Source organism: Mastigoproctus giganteus, chromosome 5, assembly GCF_048544385.1.
Source record: "Mastigoproctus giganteus isolate SK-2022 chromosome 5, ASM4854438v1, whole genome shotgun sequence".
Taxonomy (NCBI): domain Eukaryota; kingdom Metazoa; phylum Arthropoda; class Arachnida; order Uropygi; family Thelyphonidae; genus Mastigoproctus; species Mastigoproctus giganteus.
In genome coordinates this window covers 222,563,950-222,587,748 of record NC_143579.1, presented here as the reverse complement: position 1 = coordinate 222,587,748, position 23,799 = coordinate 222,563,950, and the positions used below count along the sequence as shown (strand labels likewise).

The window sequence follows — 23,799 nt, the reverse complement described above, 5'->3', positions numbered from 1 at the left end:
TTGTGATAAGTTTGGCTACTTTATAGCTAGCTTCCTGTACTTTTTCTGAAACACGTACCAATGAAGTCATAAATTTTTCCTGTTTTTTGTTTTGTTGCAACAACCGTCAAAAATAATTGATATCTTTGCATGCCAGAGAAGAATGTTTTGTTGAGAACTCTCTTTTCAGTTTACTGGGAACCATAGCAGCATTGCTCAGTTTTTCTCTGAACACGGTACTCGGGGATTAGGCATGTTTTATCACCACACCAGAAAAAAAAAACAAAATACACATAATTATCGCTATACCGTCTGCACACTAATTGTTGTTTCTTTTTTTCGGGCTCGTCACTTTCAGGACTTGCACTCTTGGAAGGAATACTCCTTACGAAGAACTTGTCCATTGTTAAAAAAAAAAAAAATAGCAAAATCAATCAACAATGTTATGGCTTGCAATCACAGTTTTCTGACTATTTCAGAGCACAGCTGTGAAGAAACTGAAAGTGATAGATGCGGGACCAATGCTCTTCAAACAGAGGGAGGGACACATCTATCGCTTTAAAATATAGTCTTATAACAAAGGGTGGGTGCATCGGCACAGGAACAAAGTAATAAAGTTGAAGTAGCATGAATATCGAAATGAAGAAGCAGAGACAAATATCAAAACAAACCAATAAAATAATAAAAGACGGGGGATGTTTTGCTAATCCTTAAATCCTTACACTTTTAAGGAACAGTACGTACGTATCTAATTTTACAAGCGGCATCTTATTTCAGTCAGCACAGTGGCAAAACGAGAAATATTGGAAGAGCAAACACAAATAATTTGAGAAAACAAGTGTTGGATACTCAGACGAAAAATAATTTACTGTCCCACATACAACACTGTTTCAGTAAAAATGGCATTACAAACATACATAAAAACTATAATTGGGAGTAAATAATGTACAGTTAATTTCTTAAAATAAGTAAAAGTTCTCAGTTGTCAATTTCTAATCATAATACATATAGTATTATTTATAGGTATACAACTTCAGCAAACTTTGCGGCACACTGGTTGCAGAACACTGATATAGGACAGCTGTACACCAACAAACAGTGTTTTATATGTACATGAGTGAGAAAGTTGTTTGTTTTACTGGATCAGCAATGCACTGCCCTTTCATACTCTGACCAAGTAAATAAAGTTCCTTTGACAGATGTGAAAGTGTGCAAGACACAATGTGCTACATCAACCTGCTGATGAACCAACAGTGTAAACGTTGCATACCCAGTTGTTCCCGGAGAAGCATTTACACCTAAGCAATATGACAAAAGCGCTGCCATTTCTTGGAGACAGCACAAATCATCCTTCACACAGTGCAAAATGTCACGCAAATAATACTGTGAAGACATTACTGCAGCAGTAGCAATGGAAAATTTTGTAGCAATTAAAAATCTTTGATTATTAACCCCCCCCCCATATTTTCCACACATGAATTCTTAGCTTTGATTTGTTCCATAAGATGAAGCTGCTCAAAGATCAATGCTCTTGGGCAATACAAGAAATACTGTGAGCAGTGGATTCCCCTCTTACCACTCAGCAAATGGCATAAATAGCAATATACATCTCCATTGGAGCAGCACTTTTATTTAAAATGAAGCATGCAATAACAGGGAAACTTGTGAAGCGCCTCCCAAATATGAGATCAATCCATTTAGTTTGTTGTTTGTTATTTGGTTTTTAGGAGCATTAGCAACTAAGGCCATATTGCTCCGGGGATATGCGGTGGTCATTTCCTGACCTTTCTGCATCCTCTGTATTTGGTGGTCACAGGCTCAAACTCCGGTCTAATCAAGGAGCGTATGCTACGCACTGCTGCTCCTGCCCACCTGGCTATGGAGGCTCCATCAATCCATTTAGTATATACAAATTGCGGCTATAACTTTGCTGTGCAATAATGTTTTATAGCTCCTGTATCATGTGTAAACTTATTTGCCCTAAATCTTGACAGATTTAGGGCAAAAAAGTTTACTGCTACCAGGAGCTATAAAAGCATATACATAGCTGCAACTACACAGTGTAACTGCTCCTGGCCATTTTGGCCATAGTAGGCTGATAAAATAATAACAAACGTTTTTCTTTTTAAGTTAATGATAAATTCAATTATTTATATTTTTAAAATTTTATTTGATGAGTAATTTAAATATGGGACCAACGTTTATGTTACTTAAAGATGTCAAAGGATGTTAAAGGAAATATGGTTAAATGAAAATGTAAATGTCACAAATCACACCTGAATCATTTAACAAAATATACTATGTTAAACGGCACAGTTTAATGAATGTTTCCATTATAGAATTATTAACCGATGAAACATAAACACGAGAAACCTTACACAAAGTTCTTTCCACCCTACTATCTGAAGCAAGTTTATTCAAGCTTCATTTAGTTTTTGGCATACAAATACTAAGCAAATATTGATCAAATTCATTGAAATTTTTGGCACGTTTACTAGTTATATCCAAATAATAGAGATTAAGTAAAAATGAAATAGCGAAATATATATAAAAAAGGAACTTAAGGAAATACCTGTCACTAATGTCGGGGTTGTAGTATACTTTAGCAGCTCCATTGCTACAGCCCACAATGATTTGATTCAACTTTGGATGCCATAAACTTCTTACTACGCTCTAAAATATAATTAAATAAATAAATAAAGAGGAAATGTAGACATAGATTTTAAATTGTACATGCTAAGCATAATGTAGTCACATGAAGATCTGATCTGAATACCTGATCCTCGAGTTTTGTTCCCACTATTTTTGTACCAGTCCATGATTGGAACATTGGCCTGTGCAATTGCACAGGTGAGTGTGTGCGTGCTTGCATGTATGTGTTGGTTGTGTTGAATTATCTGTGAAGACAGATTTCACAACAGAAACTCAACAAAGATTTGTTATTAAACCTTTTGTTGAGTTTCAAACCTGCAGTACTCCTTGTCATTCCATATTAACTTAAGTTACCAAATGGAAAATGATGGGCTTACTGCAAGGGGTGTTGTATCCCAAATGAGCATCTGTGACATCTACAGAAAACATAAGGTGAGTTATTGATGCAATAATTTGTAATTCACATGATCAGTTGAGGCAGCATGGTACAGCACTTAATATTTTGGACACAAGTGTCAGAAGAATATTCAGAGCAGTAGCAACCAAGCAATTTCAACTGGTAGTGCAAAAAAAAAAAGTACAAAAATAATACACTAAACTAATGTTATAACACTCCTGCTTATAGTGCTATCATGATTTTAACCCCTTGCAGTCCAGCATTATTTTTGCTGTCTTCCCCATGCAGTCCAGCTATATTAATCAAACAAATGACTAGTTGAAATGTGATATTCAAAAATTATATAAATAATTTTTGAATAAGCTAATATATAAAAAAGCACGACAAAACAGTTTAAAAGCTCTAATGCAATATTTCTTCCTGGAAAAAATATTCACAAAACCTTCTATTTGGATAATTTACAAAGTTTTTTAATTCTTAATTTTTAATTTTTAAAGAAAATTTGAATTCCTTGTTTGTCCTTTTATGGGTGGGCAGAGATGCAACATGGAAAATATCTGCAGAAATCTCTTCCTGTTAAATACATTCTTGAAAAATTTAATTCTGTCTGTCCATTCTTCGGATCAATATTTCTTTATATCAGTTTTTTCATTTAGTCTCATGTTGATAACTCCAAAAATCTCCATTAGTTCATTTAATGAAACCTAAACCCAGTCACACCATATGGAACAGTCAGAAACTACCTTATTCGTAAGAGTTTCCTTACCCCCATTTCTTCAGAAAGGTTTGATAATTTCTAAATTTTGCCATCAGAAAGGTCCTTTACTAGACTTTGATGGCATGTCTAAATACTTCACTCTAACATAGAGTATAAGTTACTTTTGTGACTTCTACATTGGAAAAAAAAAAAAAAAAAACAGCACTGCTTTCCATTAAAAATTGGATACTATGTCACTATTTATATTCAATTGTTAACAGCAGGTTAGTGCCACAAACAATTGAATATAAACAGAGATTTAGTTTTTCAGATTTTTTATGTGAAGTATAAATAAATGGCAGTACACTGTGAAAACAAATTTCATAAACTTAAGGACAAAAAAAAAAAACCCCACTGCCTGCTGTTAACAAGTGAATATAAACATAGATTTAGTTTTTCAGATTATTTATATGAAGTATAAATAGATTGTAGTAAAATAATTGATCAGTACAGCAGGAAAACAAATTTCACAATCAGAAATGCCTAAGTTTTGGGCTCCAACAACAACTGACTGAAAAAAACAATGCTGCATGTGTTTAATAATTGAATATAAACATCAATGAACATGGATTGAGCTTTTCAGATTGTTTATATGAAATTAGTACAATAATTTAACCAGTACAGCTGAAAAACAAAATGCTCATGGGCAGGCTGGACTGCGACATTGGACTGGAAGTGAAATTTTACAATGTTGTGTCCTGCATGACATTGCACTGCAAAGGGTTAATTTTCTTTTCTTCTGGTCACATGGTCAACCTATGAAGTTTTAACATCTAAAGCACTGCAGTTTAACACATTCGCTGACAACTAAATGTGAGGGAACTCATTCAACGTGCTGTAATTTTTGGAATGTTGAAAAAAATCGATATTACGACATCCCCAGCATTCCAAAAAATCTGTAGATAATTGGCTAAAAATTAAAAGTTTGAAATTTATTGCTAAAAGTGAACACTTATTTTTGTCCTGAGCTGTAAATCAAAACAAATCATAAAATTTAAAAAAAAGTTTATTCACATACTTAAGCTAACATCAACACAAAATAAAACTGTGTGCCAAATCTATAAACAAAAGCCAAGCAAAGAGCTCAATCAGTGTGTCGATACTGAGTAGTTGTTAATTTCACGTGCCTTTACATTTATGGCACTTGCTGGTTGACCTTTTAAGAATGATCACTCGTATGCATTGCAACACATCACTCATAGTCCTGTTTTAAGCTTATATGTGTAAAAGCAGCAAACATAAAATGCTTTCCTGCCTATACTGGCTTTTTAAGGCTTCAAGTAGGAATAAATCCAGATATAAATCACCTTCAGTTTTTGGTTTTGGAAAAGGGATGATAAAGACTACACCCTAAGAATTGTTTACGGTGCAGTTTGTTTACTTCACTGTAAACATCACCAGAACTCATTACTGGTGATGTTTATGTTATTTTTAATTTGAAGCTTTAAAGGCAGAAAGGCCACTCTTTATAACTTAGCATCTTCCCATTTATCAGTGCATTTGTACATTCTCCTCAACTTTTTTTTGAAGTTTAACATCGTTTGTATACTTTCCTTCATGGTACAGTAATCAGAATTTTGTGTGTCCAACATGGCGTCAATGAATTTATTTCATTAAGCCAGCATTATTATTATATTAATACATCTTTATCATGTTTATAAGTTATATATATATATATTTTCATTTTTGTTAATCTTCTTCTTCTTTAATGCTGCCGAATGGCGTTTGCAACTTCGTTTTGATATTGTTCTCTGTCTAGCGCTGCGTGTAGAATTTGTGCTGTTGTCATGTGAAGCCAGGTGTTGATGTTATCTAGCCATGCCATTTTCGGTCTGCCTGGGCGTTTCTTGCCTTCGATCTTTCCCTCCAGGATGAGTGGTAGTAGGTGATATTTTTGTTGGTTCCTAGCGATGTGACCTAGGTATTTGCATTTCCTGCTGATGATGGTTTTGAGCAGGTCCCGTTCCGTGTGCATGTCCTGCAGGACCTGTGCGTTGGTTATCTTGGCTGTCCACGGAATTTTCAGCATTCTTCGGTAGAGCCACATTTCGAAGGCCTGGAGCTTTTTTGTAGTGGCTGATGTTAGAGTCCAGGTTTCTACACCGTAGAGCAGTATTGGCCAGATGTAGCATTTCAATGTGCGTAATTTGAGCATGATGTTCAAGCTTCTGTCGGTGAGGAAGGTTCTCCATTTGGTGAATGCCTGCCTGGCTTGTTCAATTCTGCTTTTGATTTTGGCCTCATGGTTCAGCTGGTCATCAATGAGTACTCCGAGATACTTGAAGCGGTGTATTTGCTCTAATTTTTCATTGTTTAGTTTGATCGTGATTTTGCTTGCAGTCCTGCTGACCTTCATCACCTTTGTTTTCTTTTTGTTGATTCATAGCCCCCATGCTTGGCTTTCTATGTCCACTTCGTTCAAGATGGTCTGTAAATCTTGTTCTGAATCCGCTATTAGTGCTGTGTCATCGGCATATCTTAAGTTATTGATGTAGTGTCCGTTAACTTTTATGCCGATGTTCTTGTCAGCCAGTGTTTGGTCGAAGATCATTTCCGAATAGATGTTAAAAAGAATGGGAGATAATGGACAGCCTTGCCGGACGCCTTTTTTTATTGGAATTGGGTCTGTCAGATCGTTGTCATAGCGAAGCCGGGCTGTTTGATTCCAGTAGAGAGTTGTAATAAAGTTGATATCATTGTTTTCAAGCCCAAGTTTTCTCAGTCGGTCAATTAGGCGGTCATGGTCTACTGAATCGAAGGCTTTCTCGTAGTCAATAAAACATATATACACGTCTTTTTGATGTTCATAGCACCTTTGTAGCAATATTTGTAAACAGAAAATTGCTTCTCTGGTGCCTAGTCCCCTGCAGAATCCGAACTGTGTGTTTCCTAGTGCACTTTCGCACTTACATCTTATCCTTTGCTGAATCACCTTGAGGAAGACTTTTAACACCTGGCTCATTAGACTGATCAGCCTGAAGTCTTCGCATTTCCGGCTGGTAGCCTTTTTTGGTAGGGCCACAAAGATGGACTGGAGCCATTCGGATGGAATGTCGTTGTTGTTGTAGATTTGATTGAACCATTTCGTTAGTTGTTGGATGTTGCTGTAGTCTAGTTGTTTCAGTAGTTCCACATGAATCTGATCAGGTCCACAGGCCTTGCCTGGCTTTGTTATTCGGATGGCATGTTCCACTTCAGATGTTAATATGTGGAGATTGTCTTCCTGTGTTTGTTGTTGCGTTTCTGCCGGTTTTCTGTTGGTGCCGAACAGATTGTATATATAGCTCTTCCAGGTGTCGAGTTTGGCTTGTTTGCTTAGTATAGGTTGATTGTTGTCCGTATATAAACTTGGGATAGGAGCCGGTTTGTAGATGTTTCCAGCTTCTTTAAGCTTCTTGTGCAGGTTATAGTTGTCATTTTTCTTGATTAGGTCTTCGATTTCTGCACACTGATCTTCCATCCATTTTTCCTTCGCCTTCCGGATTTCCTGTTTGATCTTTTGTTGTATTTCTTTGTATTTTTCCCAGTTGTTGTTGCTTTTGAATATTCTCCGTTCATCCATTAGGTCTAGTATGTGCTGGGTCATCCACCGTTGTTTCTTTTTCGATGCCTGATGTCCTAGCAGGGTTTCTGCTGTTTCATTGATGCACTGTTTGAGTGAACGCCCGAATGCTTGCACGTCTGCTTCGATCGATCGGATTGTAGTGTTGAGATGAAGCTGTACTTGTCGTCTGTTGGCGGTGTTCTTCAGTTTCTCCAGGTCGATTCTTTTTGTTGTGCTTGTGCGTTTGACTGCTCGTAATTTGAGACGTAGTGTTGCTATTACTGGGTTATGGTCTGATGATATGTCAGCTCCGGGGTAAGTTTTTGCCTTGAGGACACTTGACTTATATCTGATGTTGATTAAGATGTAGTCAATTTGGTTCCTGACGATATTGTTGTCAGAGTCTTGTGGTGAGGTCCGGGTGTATAGTCGTCGAGGTGGTAGTTTGAACCAAGTGTTGGCAATGCTAAATTTTTCTTCTTGGCAGAACTGGACGAGTCTGTCGCCTCGTTCATTCCGTGTCCCCAAGCCATGTTCTCCGACTATGTTTTGTAGCTTTCCTTGACCGATTTTGGCATTAAAGTCACCGAGGATGACCGTCATGTCGTGCTTCTTCAGCGACTTTAAAGTGTTGCTTAGCTTGTCGTAGAACAATTCAATTTCTTGATCGTCTTTGTCCGCTGTTGGTGCGTAGACCTGGAGCACATTCAGGTTGATCTTGTTGCCTGCTAGCTGTAGCAGTGCGATTCGTTCCGATATTGGGGTGAAACTGGTGACTTTGTTGGTCAGTTGTTTGTGGACAACGAAAGCAAGCATAGTACATTAAACTTGCAGGATTTTTAAGTAATATACAAATATTGCTTAATATGATGCAAAAAAAAAAAAAAAAATTCTATCAGTGTATTAACAAAAAAAGAGGCACCAAAAAGGGGTCCTGCTTATAATGCTTTTCCTCTTACAGTGTTTTTCATGGATGGTTCCCTATAAAGAATTATAATAGGAATTTACTATATGTATGTATGTATGTATGTATGTATTTGTGTGTACACACACACACACACACACACACACACACACACACACACACACACACACACACACACACACACACACACACACACACACACATATACATACACAATAACTGTAAGTAAATAAATAATGAAGAGAATAATGAAAAAAAAAAAAGTAAATAAATAATGAAGAGAAAGAGAATGAAAATGAAATCTAGTTGGTATTATGGACCAGGGACACTGCTTAGGCAAATAAACTCTACAACCATAGGCGCTTCCGTAGCCAGGTGGGAAGGAGCAGCAGTGCGCAGCACACGCTTCTTGATTAGACCGGGCTTTGAGCCCGTCACCACCAAATACGGAGAATGCGGAAAGGTCAAGGAATGACCACCGCATATCCCGGAGCAATATGGCCTTAGTTGCTAATGCTCCTAAAAACCAAAACAAACAAACAAACAATCTACAACCATAATGTAAAAATAGTAATATATTGAAAGTATATAGAAGACTGTTACCATCAAATCTATGGTATACACAAGAAGTTAATAAGATAAAAATCAAGAATTAAAATAAATGAGATAACACAAAACAAATATAAAGAATTAAAAGAAATGAATATGAAATAAGGTAAAATAAAATAACATAAAATGAAATAAAACAGAATAAAGTGAAAGCAACTAAATATAAAATAAAATAAGATACCATATTGCCATATAACTCATAATTTCAATGTCTTTGTCAGAGGTCATCCATCGAAATTATGTGAAAGAAGGCAATATGTAGGCCTGTTTCCGACATGGTCTGGATGCTCAGGAACACGTGCTGTGAAATGAGTTTGAATTTAGCAGCAAAAATAGGGCTAAATGCCAATAATTATATGTAGAGCATATAGATCATGGTTGACCTTACAGAGGTGCAGCAGCATAGGAATGCCTTGACACTGAGGCAGGTGCCAAGGGCACCAGTATCAGAAGGGCGCCATTGACAAGCCACATCAGTTCCATGCCAAGCTATTTCGACACCCTAGGCTAGCTGATGTAATGGCATCCATAGATGATGTCGCACCGGGATGAGAACAGAGGGCGAGGTAAAAGTTAAGTTTTGCCAAATGGCATGTTTTTCAGAGGGCAATTCAAGCCCTACATACTGCACACATGTATTTGCAGTCCAGAACATAACTTTGAAGGGACCAGTTTTTTTTTTTTTAGTTGTTGGTGCATCGGCTTCTGTGGCCATAATGCACCTCCCAAGGTTTTTGCATTACTCTGATCCAAGCCCCCGAGGTGGGATTCAAACCCACGACCTTTGGGTTGCCAGGCAGGCAGGCACTTTACCTACCCAGCTAGCTCGGTCGGCAAGGAACCAGTCAGGTGGCTGCTTCATCAGCGCATGCTCAAATACATAGCAGTTCGCAATTCATGCATTGTATATGTTCTATGATACTGAATAAGTTAGCAGTTATAAATAATGTGTGCATAGTACTTTTGTGCTTGCTATATAAACAGGTAATCGTGAATATTGTGATCTATAATTTAAATAAAACAACAAAAGCCCAAATAATTTTAGTCATGCCACCAAAGAAAAAAGCAGACATCAGTACCACACAGAAAGACTCCATAAAGAGGAAATTAAAAAACATTCTGCTGGTTTAAAAAAACTGACTTACAATAAGCCACTCCAAACCTGAATGTGACAACAAAAACAAATATAATTCAAATGAGGATGAAACAAATGATGCCACTGAAATGGAAATTCAAGCAAAAGCCCAAACAGCTGAAGTTATTTTAAAAGAATCAGAAAGTATAGAGAATAACGAACAACAGTTAGCAGAAGAAAATGATGGCAGCAATAATATTAATACAGAACATGTAAAGTCTAAATTTTAATGATCCAACCACATGGAATTTTAATATCCACAAAAACAGATCTCTTATGAGGAATTTATTGTAGCTTAAACACAGAGCGTACAGATAAAGCAGAAATATATGAGCTTTCGGCTATATGGTAGCCTTCATCAGAATTAAAATACATGAAAGATCTCTTATGGTGCAACACAGTCCTGAACATAATGTGTGAGGTACGCATCCTGTCACTAATGGCAGATGTTTCAATAATTTGTGGAAACACAAAAATAAAGGTATTGAAAAAAAGAGAGAGGAAATGGTTATTTTTTTTTGAAAAAACAATGATGCAATATATTGTTTTCCATGCCTCTTATTTGTATCTGGCACAAACAATGTTCCATTTTACAGCTCATATGGATTTAAGGACTGGAAATACCTAAATCCAAATGTTCTATTTTATGAGAATTCGTTACAACACATAAAAGGCGGACTAATTGATGACATTGCACAAGCAGCACTAAGAAGTGAAATTTCTAAATGGTGCCATATACAGTATTGAAAATGTATATTGTTCTGTGCTGAAAATAATTTGGCATTTTGTGGAAGAAAAAAAATTGTGGAATATTTTTAAACTTGAACAAATTTTACAGCCAATTTGATGGTGTGAAAAATGCTCTGGAATTACATATTAAACACCACACAGAAAAAAGAATTTTATTTTAATTTCTTAAGGTTTCAGAAGAAAGTTACAAAATTCTTTTAATTTTTAAATATTAATTTAATTTTTTAACATTTTTTTAAAAGTGTTTAAAGAATGGACTTATTGTTAAAATTGGTTTCAAAGTATTTCAATTGTTTTTAAAGTATGGACTTATTGTCTTCTCTCACTCCAAGATCTGGGTTGGTGATTCAATGTATTTTGGGGTCTGTGGGCCTCCAATTCCTTGTACATTGGATTACTGATTTTTGTCTACGAGTGTGAGGAATTTATGTAAATTATTTGCACAGTTAATACAACAATGGAGAATATCAGCACAGAAGTGTTCTACAGGACATCATAGAGGTAACTGCTCCCTTTCTTAACTAATAGGGGGGAGTCTGGGTTCGAGGTTAGCCTGTGCGGACGAAGCTCCTTGAAGCTCTTGGAACAGAGAAGTTTTTCCTGATTTATTTTCTGATTTATTAGCTTAAATTGTCAAATTAATTTATTTTCTAGAGTAGCTTTATATTCCTAGTTACGATACTTAGTTTAAAGTTTAACTTAGACAGAGATTTTGTAGGTATTACTTAGTATCGGTAACGGTATCAAATCCACGTGTTGCAAATTGAACGAGAGGTCTTTTTTTTTTAACCAAATTTAGTCGATTTATTAACCAATTGTTATATCAAATTATCTTCTATAAGTAGATTATAGACCTAGTCAGGATCCTTAGTTTATTCTAAATTGAGATAGCGAGATTTGGAAGCAAATCAATACTTACGAGTCCGTAGAAGTACCGTTCGAGAATTCCCGCCATTTTTACACGATAGCATAAGCTTAGTGTAGTATAGTGCATATTATAATATTGTCAATTAATCAGTAAATCTATTAATCTTGATAAACTTTATTGTCAATTAAATTGTATTTTTAACTCTATAAATATATATAACGACTTAATCGTAACAAATAATTAATACATAACTATAGTGGTACACGTGATACGGAAGTTGTATAAAGGGAACTCGTAGAAAACACTAGATACCAAAAAAAAAATATATATATATATATATATATATAACATAACTGTTTTGGGATATAACTTAAGGATTTAATTTTTGTTTTGAAATTTTATTGAATTAAATCGGAATCATGACTCTGACCAGAGCAGCAAAGCAAAAGGCTCAAGCTAATGGGAGTGCTGTGGTTCAGGGGAGAACTGAGGGGGGCAGTTGCCCTCTGAATCACAGTCTTTTAAAATGCACTGTTTGCTTGATGTTTGCGGAGCAGTCGGGTACAGGACATGATACTGCCAAGGGGGATGTCTTTGTGTGTGCACGATGTAAGGAGTGTAAGGAAATCAGGCGACAACTCAGCATTGTTATGGGCCTTTATGAGAGCTTGAAGGACAGGGTGGATGCCCTCGAAGGAAATAAATTGAGGGGCCCATCAAGCTCTCAGCTGCCCACATCAACGCCAGAGCTTGCACTTGGTCATCAGGCAACACAGAGGCAGCCCCCTAGGCAGAATGCGCTGGTCCCAAAGGAACTAGTAGTTGTTGGTGACTCTATTGTCAGGGAAACGGGGAACATGCTTTGTAAAAAGGATAGGTGGAACAGGACCAGGGTATGTCTGCCAGGGGCAAAGGTTGATGACGTTGTAGAGCGGATATCATCTTTTAAGGGCACAAAAGGTGATATAGTTGTACACGTTGGCACTAATGATATTAAGAGTAGGAGACCGGCGGAATTACTTAGCAAGTACAGGTCACTGTTGAAAAAAAGCCGTGAATTAGGGTTGAATTTGAAAGTGTCTGCAATTCTGCCCAGACACGATAGGAGGGAGTATATGATGAGAGCCTTGTCGATCAATTGGGCCCTGGAGGGGTTGTGCAAGGCTCAAGGGGTAGAATTTTTTTCAGTCTGGACTGTACTTGTTAACAGGAGAGATTGCTTCTACAGGGATGGGATACACTTAAATAGAAAGGGTGCAAGAATTTTTGCTGATGCTGTCGAGGCAGTGTTAGGTGGGTCGGAAAACTGCTAGTTGGGGGGGATACAAGGACTAATAGATTAACAGTAGCCACTGGCAGAGGTGGAAGTGATTCTTGCACTGCTTCTATTGAAATGAGCAGAAGCCTGAAAAACAAGATGCAGGATATTTCAGAGACTGCTGGGAGTCATTGCGGTACAAGTAAACACATGGGTTGTGTTAGGGTAGCTAAGAATAGAAACAGGTGCATGTATACCTGCGTGTACACCAATGCTAGGAGTTTGGTAAATAAATTTGATGAATTTGAGGTATTGCTCAAAACATCAAAGGCAGATATTGTTGGGATATCAGAGACGTGGTGTCACACAGATATAAGTAATGCGGAACTGGAATTTGGGGAATACAATGTGTATAGAAAGGATAGACAGGACAGGAGGGGAGGAGGGGTTATGCTATTAATTAAGAAACACATAAAGTCCAAGGAAGTGAAGCCAGTTGACATCAATGGACAGGGCAGTGTCGAGTCAGTTTGGTGTGACATAAGCATAGGGAAATCAAAATTGAGAGTAGGAGTGTGCTATAGGCCTAATGACTCTGATGAGTATAATAAGATATTGTACAAGGAAATAGAGTGGGCCAGTAAATCAGAGAGTCTTATAATGGGGGATTTTAATTTCCCAGATATTGACTGGAATTTGTGGGTTGGTCACTCGCACACTAGCAAGGCTTTTGTGGATTTATCGGATGATTGTTTTCTACATCAGCATGTTCGTGAGGCAACAAGAGGGAGCAATACTCTTGATCTGATTATCAGTAGTGATTCTTCATGCATTAAGAATCTGCAGGTAAATGAACCACTAGGTGGCAGTGATCACAGTGTGTTGAAGTGGGATTTACTCAAGGAGGTAACTACTATCAGAGGTAAAGGGAAGGGTTTTTGTTTTCGTAAAGGCGATTATGATGGTCTGAGACAGTATTTAAATTCTATACAGTGGGACCAACTGATGATGTTACCAACAGCAAACTTAAAATGGGAGGCATTCAAGGAACTAATCTTGGAGGCTACCAGGCTTTACATACCAACTAAGAAATATTGTTCAAGGTTTAGGCCTAAATGGTTGTCAGATGAACTAATGAGACATGTGGCAGAGAAGAAAAATGCATGGGATACATACAAATTAATGGGTGACATGGAAGCCTATGATAGATATAAGTTGGTCTGTAACCAAGTCACAAAGGAGATTAGGCAGGCAAAGGCAGACTACGAAAAATCCTTGGCAAAGGATGCAAAGAAAAACAGAAAAGAGTTCTTTACATATTTAAACTCAAGAAGGAAAGGGATGAATCAGATTGGTCCACTGGATATTGATGGTTCAACAGTTGAGGATCCTGCTCAGGTGGCTAATAATTTAAACGAGTATTTTGCATCTACATTCACGCATGAGGAGTTATTCAGGAAGGAGAATGATGTAGGTAAAGTAAACATTGGCAGTGAGCTGGATGATTTTGTAATAACTGAGAGGAAAGTGGAGGAGAGATTGTTTAGGATAAACATAAAAAAAGGCACCTGGGGTGGATGGGATCTATCCAGTTATATTAAAGGAGGCAGCAAAGGAAGTAAGCAAGCCCCTAGCCATAATTATGAGAGCTTCTTTGGACTCAGGGGAGGTACCCATAGACTGGAGATGTGCAAATGTAACCCCAATTCACAAAGGAGGATCAAAGGCTGACACAAGTAATTATAGACCTGTTAGTTTAACTTCTGTTCCAGGTAAATTAATGGAGGCACTGGTTAAAGAAGCACTGCAGGATCATCTAGACAAGAATTCAGTTATAGCTCAGACGCAGCATGGTTTTGTTAAGGGCAGGTCTTGCCTGACCAATTTGATTGGATACTATGATGTAGTCACAAAAGAACTGGATGCAGGGAATAACTTTGATATTATATATTTGGATCTTAGAAAGGCTTTTGATACTGTTGCACATGGAAGACTGCTGCACAAATTGGAGCAGTGTGGCATTGGAGGCAAATTGCTGCTATGGATAAGGGGATGGTTGAGTGGCAGAAGACAGAGAGTGGTAATCAATGGACACTGCTCAACGTGGACTATTGTTATTAGTGGAGTTCCTCAGGGTTCAGTGTTGGGTCCATTGTTGTTTTCGGTGTTTATGAATGATATTGATGATGGGATATCAAGTTTAATGTCCAAGTTTGCAGATGATACAAAGGTTGGCAGGGTTGTTAAGGACACTACTGACGCTATGCTGCTGCAACAGGATCTGGAAAGGTTGAACAGATGGGCTGAGAGGTGGCAAATGAAGTTTAACATTGACAAATGTAAAGTACTACACATGGGAAACAGTAACCCCAGAGCAACGTATCAACTCTGCGGTACTACACTGACAGTGGTGGAGAATGAAAAGGACCTGGGGATAATTGTGCAGGCAGATATGAAGTTCTCTGAGCAGTGCAGGCGAGCTGCAAGAGTAGCTCATGGTGTCTTGTCAATGATAAAGAGGAATTTTTCTAGCGGGGATAAGGAGGTGATTATTCCCTTGTATAAGGCAATGGTTAGGCCACATCTTGAGTACTGTATACAGGTCTGGAGGCCTCATTTCAGGAAGGATGTGGAGCTGCTGGAATGGGTACAGAGAAGGGCAACAAGATTAGTGAATGGAACAAAGGGTTGCTCTTACGAAGAAAGGCTTAAGTTTTGCAAATTACAGAGTCTGGAGACTAGGCACCGGAGAGGTGATCTGATAGAGGTGTATAAGGCTTTGAATGGTTTGAGCATGCTCAATGCCAATGGGATTCTTCATCTTGCTCAGAATAATCAGCTCAGAGGGCATAAATTCAAATTGAGGAAGGACGGATGTCGGATAGATGTGCGGAAATTTGCCTTTGGCCAGCGGGTGGTTGGTTGGTGGAACCGACTTCCATCACTTGTTGTTGAAGTTGATAGCCTAAACAAATTTAAAGCTCAACTGGACAGGTATTTCGAACGAACGGAGGGGTGAAATGGGAGTGGTGTGTGTTGTTTTTTTTTTTTTTTTTTTTGGCTGATGCTGAATAAGCTTGCTTTCTTACATCATATGCCTCTACTAATGCTAATGCTAATGCTAATAAAAAGTAGTTGATCAGTTCAACTTTTTGGTATGTGGGACAGGTAGATGGATAGGTGTTACTCTTAATTCATGCTTAGCAACAGCACTAGTGCCTAAATTGCTTGAAGGCCAGAGGTGCAATCTCTTAATTTGCACTTAGCAACAGCACTAGTGCCTAAATTGCTTGAAGGCCAGAGGTGCAAACAACGCATACCCAGTTAAGTCTCTTGTAATCCATTCCTTATAAGAAAATTTTCTTTGTTTTATGGAAACTATGTTAAATATAATTACCAAAAATGGGTATTTCAAAAAAAAATTCGCTAAATAGAAAAATTCGCTATAAAGAAGTTTGTTAAACAGAGGTCTGACTGCACTTATTATTATTTATTATGATTTTACCAATTATCGAAAAAAGGAGAGCAGCCACAAATTTTGCCAAGGGCACCAAAAACCTAGCTACGCCTCTACAGAGGCAGGAAAAGAACAGAACAATTGAAGTAATTAAAAAAAGGGAAGGAAAATTTCTCATTTTCGGCATAGTTAAAGATGGAAGGTTGTCAGTCTCCAATTTCATATTCCAGCTCATCTAAAATGCTGTTCTATGCAGAATGCAATTCACCTCAAAACAGGTACTTGCAAGGAACTGCAAACCAGAAAATTATATGGTAAATACAGGATCCATTTCCATAGAAATGTCATAGTATTGGTAGAATTAAATCAGCAGAATGTCAATTAGGCATGGCAGTGAGATATTATTGTTTATAAATGACTGACACATTCATCACTTTGGTCATACTGCACCAGTTTATATGATTTATTATGTATTATGTGTGTACAACTGCACGTTCACAGACTGAATTTGCATATTGTGCAGGTTGGAAACCTGGAATAACTTGGATGGGAGGGACCTACCCATTTACCTGGGATTGGTTAATTGCAGCCTTAAATCTTCAGCCTTTCAATAATTTCTCCAGTCTCCAAAAGGATTTGAATCTGGACCCCTCCAAGCAATTGAATGCACTAAAATGTAGCAGAGGATCCATGGGTATATAGCCAAAATTCTCAATCCAAATGAAACCACGAAAAGAAACCCTTATCACAGCACCACTAATTCCTCCAAAGTATATTCTTAGATGTTGAGATAATGAACTCTAGTAAGCTATGGCCTCCCAACCCAGACTTGACTATCTAGATTTAATGGTGTGTAGTGCAACTTGTTGTTCCATAGTCCTCTTTCCATTCTTCAAGAATCTAAAAATAGCAGGCAACAAAATAATCCACACAATATGTAATATTTTTTGACATTATGTTGAGTTTGTCAGTTCTAGCTCTACATGGAAGCCAAAACTATGCAATTCTCAATGGATACTATCATGGCCATTTCTGTAGATGCTTGGACTCTAGCTTTGCTGTTCAGCATTCAGGACAAACATACAAATAAAGTAATAAATAATATTTATATTATGCCAGTCCTCTTGCTAATTCCTAATAGAGTCAACATCTCTATTTGTGCAAACAACTTAGACCAATTCTGTAAATGCTCCACTGAGAATTGCCAATTTCTCACTAAGCAGTTGTGGCATACTAGACTGTTTGACTGCTTATCACTCTCAGTATTCCATCTTTTTACAATACCAACTGCAAACTAATTTTGGAAGCTTCAACTGGATTGCAGTATCAGTCATACAAATGAATGATATTGCATTTAACAGTCAAATCCCTCTGAAACTCTACACTGCAAAGTCCATACTTGATGCTACTGATATTTGAGGTGCTTCCCTTGATAACTGTGGTTGCAACCAGTCAGACCTACTTCTATACTAAAAGCGGTGTATACTAAAAGTATTAGTATATACCAATGCAGAAAAGCATCTGGTGTATACTAATACTTTTATGAGTATAGAGTGTACTGTCAAGTTTTTATTAATATGGCTGTCTCCTTCAGCTTTACAAGAGCATCTGTTTTTTAAACACACATATACACACAACAATTTCCAATAATTAAAAGAATTAAATAAAGCCTGTAAAAAATAAGACTTACAGCCTCTGCAACTTCGATGTCATACTGAATAGTGAAAAACTCTCTGTCCATGAATATAAGCTTTCCTGTTGTTTCTCCTTTTTGCAAGGAAATGCCTGTAAATATCAGCTTATCATCTGGACTGAACATGCAGTCTGTCCTGTCAAACAAAAGTTTGAATTCAATTTGATATACCACATATAGTAACCACCATATTAATATTAAATTCAAATTGCCACTATAAGCAGGTAGTTATTATAAGGAAAATTAAAAAAATGAATGAGAAATAAAAGAAAGTCATAAAGTAATATAATTCTTTTAATGCAAAATATTCTAAGTTTATTAATAAACAGGGTGATTCAAAAATATTTGTTTCTCATTTGGAGAGAGCTGGGTCAAATCTAATTTGCGGACTAGAGGAATTCTTGAAGGCCTCATCAACTGGGCAGCCCTCATAATTAGCTAATATCAAGCAGATGGAGTAGCCTCTCCTCCTGACTTATTCTGGATTGTTTAGTATGCAAAACATGCAAGCTGGTCCATGGGACACAATTGTATAGACACAATATATGATAAACCTTATGAACTCGCTGGCATATTGTGACCATATACTTTCAATATGTCTACCCCTGATACTTGAGGCCTTTTTTCCCCATATCAGTTGTGCTAAAAAACTGTTAAGACTTACCTGAGAAATTAAACTTACTTATGTTATCCAGTGATCTTAAATAAAGAATAACTGCTTATTACAACAATGGTCAGAACAATATCACAGCAATACCAGTAAGCAAAAGGTTTATGATAGAAGTATGTAGGTCTTTTATAAACGATTAGTATATTGTTGGTCCACTCTATGCTTCAATTACTACTTTTTATCTATCTGACATGAAGTGTATTAGATTCTTGATGTAATCATTGCCTGGTTCATGGTATTAGACAAAAATAATGGTTTCTTGTAGTTTTATCTTGCTTAGCAAGTTTTTATCCCATACATGCAGTCAATCCTGTCAAAAAAAGATTTTAATTCAATTTGATATATCATAGATCTTGTGTATTGTGACTGTATTGATATTGAAAACAAATGGTCACTAGAAGCAGGTAGTGACCATTTTTCTAACCAGAAGTTTTCTACAAGATTTATCTCCCAGTGAAGATAAACATCAGGCTTGAAATTTTTAGGTGAAGCATTTAAAACAATTCATACCTCATGTGTTTCTTGAATGGGTGATATATAGTACATTATTTAGTACAAATTAATTGCTAACATACCAAAAACTGCATGAAATGTTTGTGTAATGTTGTGCCTGCATTGCCTCTGATATGACAAGAGGGAGAGTCATGCTGTAAAACAGTTTTCTGTTCCCTGAAAGTGATCTATGATAATAAAGAGAAGAGTCTCCTTTAAATTTTTTTTTAGTAGTCATCATGCACAGTACCATTCAAAGTATATTGTGTCTACTGCTTTGCTTATTATGCATCTCCAACCCATACAGTTCATAACCTATTTGGGTACCCAAATAAGTTCAAAGCCAATCACAACAGTGTCTTCAAGTTTTTAATCAATAATGGATTCACTTAATAGGTGATATTATTCAATTAAAAACGATATTAGTCCTTTTACATCAACACATAGATAAAAACAGTCATTTCTAGAAATCCTGAGTCCAAGCTCTATCAATGTCAGAAGAGGGACAATACGATTCTCAGGCAGTAGAGACAGAAAAGCATAATGGAGTGTATGTAGTATTATTTTCTTGAACTACTTCAACACCTGCATTGAAATAGTACCTCATTTCTTTACTTGATTGCTGGAATGTATTTTCATTTTCATAGCTACTATCATTTAGTTATAAAAAAAATCAGTTATTTTTAATAGCTGTACACATAGGCTATCCCTTAAGATCAATTAATACTAAATTAATAATTAATTATTTAAATAATCAGGCAAAATTACACACAGAGGTATAACTGTTAATCACGTGTAAACTTTTGTTTCATAAATTCAAAAAACACAAATTCAAAGATGCCCATTACAATGTCAGCACAGAAGGAAATTTTTACTTGTTGTAGAACACTGAAAACTGTCACTAATGCTACTTGTCAATACTGATGATATGGTCTAAACTTTCACTTTCTTCAAAGAGTGCATCATCTTCAGTGTCATCAAGGGCATTACTTATTCTACATTTCTTGAAAGAGCTTCATGTTTCATTAAATCTGACTAATTTTTCACTTATTCACACTTGTGAAACTATTGGGCACTTCCTTTGTCCTGTTGGTGTCAAATCATGATTTGGTACTTCTGTGTATTTAGCCCACTCTTAATATATGAATATATATAAAGGTTTTGTTAACTGATATGTCCAATGGCTATAGTTGGCTAAGACCTTCTCAAATCATCATAGCTAACTCTATTTAATTCAGAAACTGTCTTATTTTGTTCATTACATGTGACTTGAACTGGCTACACACTAAAAGAGCTAGACTTTTCAGAAGGATACCTGGATGTTATCAACATACTTTCTCTAACCACAGATAAAAAAAAAATCACTGCTTGCACCTAATATACCTTTCGATCATAACAGGCAGAGAAATTTTAGGCAACACTTTCCAGGAAAGTAAAAAAAAAAAAAGTACATTTTATGGTCTGGAAAGTATGGTACAGTCAGTTCTGCTATAACGTGCATTTTCCCAACGTGAATTTGCTCCAACTGACTGATATATTAGGGAATAATGCGAGTATAACGCGATTTTCATGTTCACTCATGCACAATTTCATCTGCGAGTAACACTAAGTGAACGCAAAACCTGGCACCAAGCTGAATGTAGCAACCTGCGCAGCAATACATACAAGTTTACAAAGCTTAAAAAATTTCAAACGTCAAATATGTGAGAGCTATATTTCCCATTTACTGTAGTTTTATTGGTTGGAGACACACTGTTGTCATTCGCTGTATTCACAAGATAACATATGATATTGTAGGCTGACTCATGTTTTCAGGAGTTCACAATTTTCTGTTCAAACAGAAATTTCATGAGGCATGATAGCATGAGCAGAGGAGCACATTTCTGGAGGTCACTACCATAAAACAATAAAAACAATTTGCAATTCCCAGTTTATTTGACTTTTCAGTTAGTGCAATCTAATTATATATGGGTAGTAAGAAACTTGATCTTACTGCATTTGCAACAATACTAATAGCTGGAATTCTGTGGGTTTTTACTTTATTATGGTGAAATGTGTTTCCCCTTCCATGAAATCTTCAATCATATAAAAAAACATAAATAAATTTTCAGAATCTTCTCTTCATTTATATTTTTTAAGCTTCGTAAACTTGTCTCACTTATGCAATTTGTGTGTCCCATATTCGTTACTGATTGCTTATCTTTTTTACTGTTTTAAATTTTACAATAAAAAAAAAAGAAAATGTCAGTGAATAGAAATATCAATCAAACAAACAAACTTCATATCTCTTCAAGGTAAAGTGCTATATTTACTGTAACATTTATTTATTTATAAGAAATTTAAGATGTTTAAACCTGTGTCAGCAATTTTATTGGATTTCTAACTTTTTTTTTTTTAGTGTTTTACTTACCAGACCGAATGCCGACCGGGCTAGCTGGGTGGGTAAAGTGCCTGCCTGGCAACCCAAAGGTCACAGGTTCGAATCCCGCCTCGGGCTTGGTTCAAAGTACTGCAAAAACCTTGGGAGGTGCATTATGGCCACAGAAGCCGATATGCCAACAACTACCAAAAAAAAAAAAAAAAAAAAAAAAAAAAAAACAAGACCGAACTTTTTTTTTTTTTTTTGAGTGCTCTGTCCCATCCCTATTTTTCCCATAAGCCCTGTTGTTTTTAATGCCGAAATACCATAACGTGGAGATTTTTAGGAACTCATGTACCGCATTATAGCAGAACTGACTGCAAATTTGATTTCAAGGCTTTAAACTAGTTGTTATTAAATTTAAAAAATAAAATTAATAAGTATTCTTTTAATATGATGCATCCAGGTTTTAGAAGACATTTTTAGAAAATAATATTTTATTTCATATACAGTAGAATCTCATTAATCCAGACTTGACAGACCTCACTCTGTCTGGATTAGCAAAAGTCCTGCTTAACCAGAAGCTATCTTTAATGTACCAGTTTTTATTTAAAGTTACTAAATAATAAAATTTTAACTAAATTGGTTTTTATATTAAATTAATAAAACAATATTTTAAAGTAAAAATTATAAAGAGCAAAAGAATATGGTAAGTAAACAAAACTGTACAAAGCAATAAAGTTTTAATATAGAACATTATATTACACAAAATTAAACACAAAACAAATAACTATTTTCGAGAAGTTTACTTGAAATAATCCTCAGTGTTTTTTTGCTTTAATTTTGAAACTCTCTTTCAGGCCACACGATCGCACAGACACTTCAAGGTCAAAAGCTCACCAGCTGATGTGTCATCCTGTCTCTCGAAATAAATCAGTAGCTTCTCCAGCATTCTGGTTGCTTCAGTGTGACTTGTGTCAGTTGTTTCCTCATACACTTCATCATGAGAGTTGTCATCTTCATTAGCTTGCAACGATGATGATGAGCATGCTTGTATGATGTCTTCCTCAGTGAGGATCTGATTTCCCAAACTGGAGTCCGTGGACCCCTGGGGATCCATAGACCAGTTCCAGTGAAACGTTCAGAAGGTATCAAGTAATATGCATTTATTTTCTTAAAAAATATACTGAGAGAATCACAACAAATTTCATTATAGAACATTACTTATTTTCGATACAATTAGTATATATAATTGTATACATTATTTCAAATTATTCTTTCTATTATTCTTTCTAAAGTTGAGTTGTCACACACATAAAATACTGAATTTTCTTTTCAGAAAACCCAGTGTGCTGCATAATGCCAGTTAATTCAAATTTAGAGGCAAACCCCTTGATGATACCATTTTAAAATTACATAAAATATTACAAGACAAATCCAACCACAGGATGGAATAAAAAATAAAATAGATCAATCATTGTGCCCCTGTATATATATATATACACACACAAAAAACATATGCCTTTATATATATAGGGGTCTGCAAACATGTTTTGATTTTTGAAGGGGTCCGCAAACTTGTTTTGATTTTTGAAGGGGGTCCATAAATCTCAGTAGTTTGGGAACCGCTGTCCTAGATCATTATCACACATTATCTATGGGGCAATGTCTTCATTTGTTATGTCTGAACAAACCTCTAAACATTGAACTAACTGAACAAAATCATTATCGTCCTTGTCATTATCAGGATCCAAAGAAATATCATTTCTTCCTCAAATCTGTCCATTGGAACATTAGGCCAAAGTTTTTTTCAAGCATTTGATAAGGGTAGTCTTGCCAGTTTTGTCCCAAGTTGCAGCAGAAAAATAAATGACTGTCTTTATGTTGACATTTTTAAGGAGGTCCATACAGTTTGATTTTTCTTCAAGCACCTCTTGTTGTTCTAACAGTGAAATTATCAACTTCTTTCTGTACTGTCGCTTCACAGCCTCTATAACTCCTTGATCCATAGGCTGTAATAGTGCAGTAATGTTGGGTGACAAAAATTTTACAAAGAAGTTGCCAGATCTCAGTTGTTCTTCTGCTGGGTGGGTTGTAGCATTATCAATGAATACAACCATTTTTTCTTCCAGTCCTTTTTCCCCTTAAATATTTTTTTAAGGGATCAAGGGAACAAATGAGATGAAAAACCAATCTTTAAAAAGATCTGAGCTCATCCAAGCTGATTTTTGTGACATGTAAGCTGGGAGAGCAT

The 23,799-nt window shown here is 36.2% G+C and overlaps 1 protein-coding gene across 1 annotated transcript in view; it reads right to left on the bottom strand.

Moving 5' to 3' along the window:
• LOC150086137 (WD repeat-containing protein 70) overlaps nt 1-23,799 on the bottom strand; it is a 106,945-nt gene that overhangs the window by 5,536 nt on the left and 77,610 nt on the right. Inside the window, exons 12-13 of the mRNA XM_090374803.1 lie at nt 18,022-18,160; nt 2,552-2,652 (exon numbers count right to left, since the gene is read on the bottom strand). Of these exons, the coding sequence (XP_090230929.1) occupies nt 2,552-2,652; nt 18,022-18,160 (240 nt within the window). The remainder of the gene's footprint in view (nt 1-2,551; nt 2,653-18,021; nt 18,161-23,799) is intronic.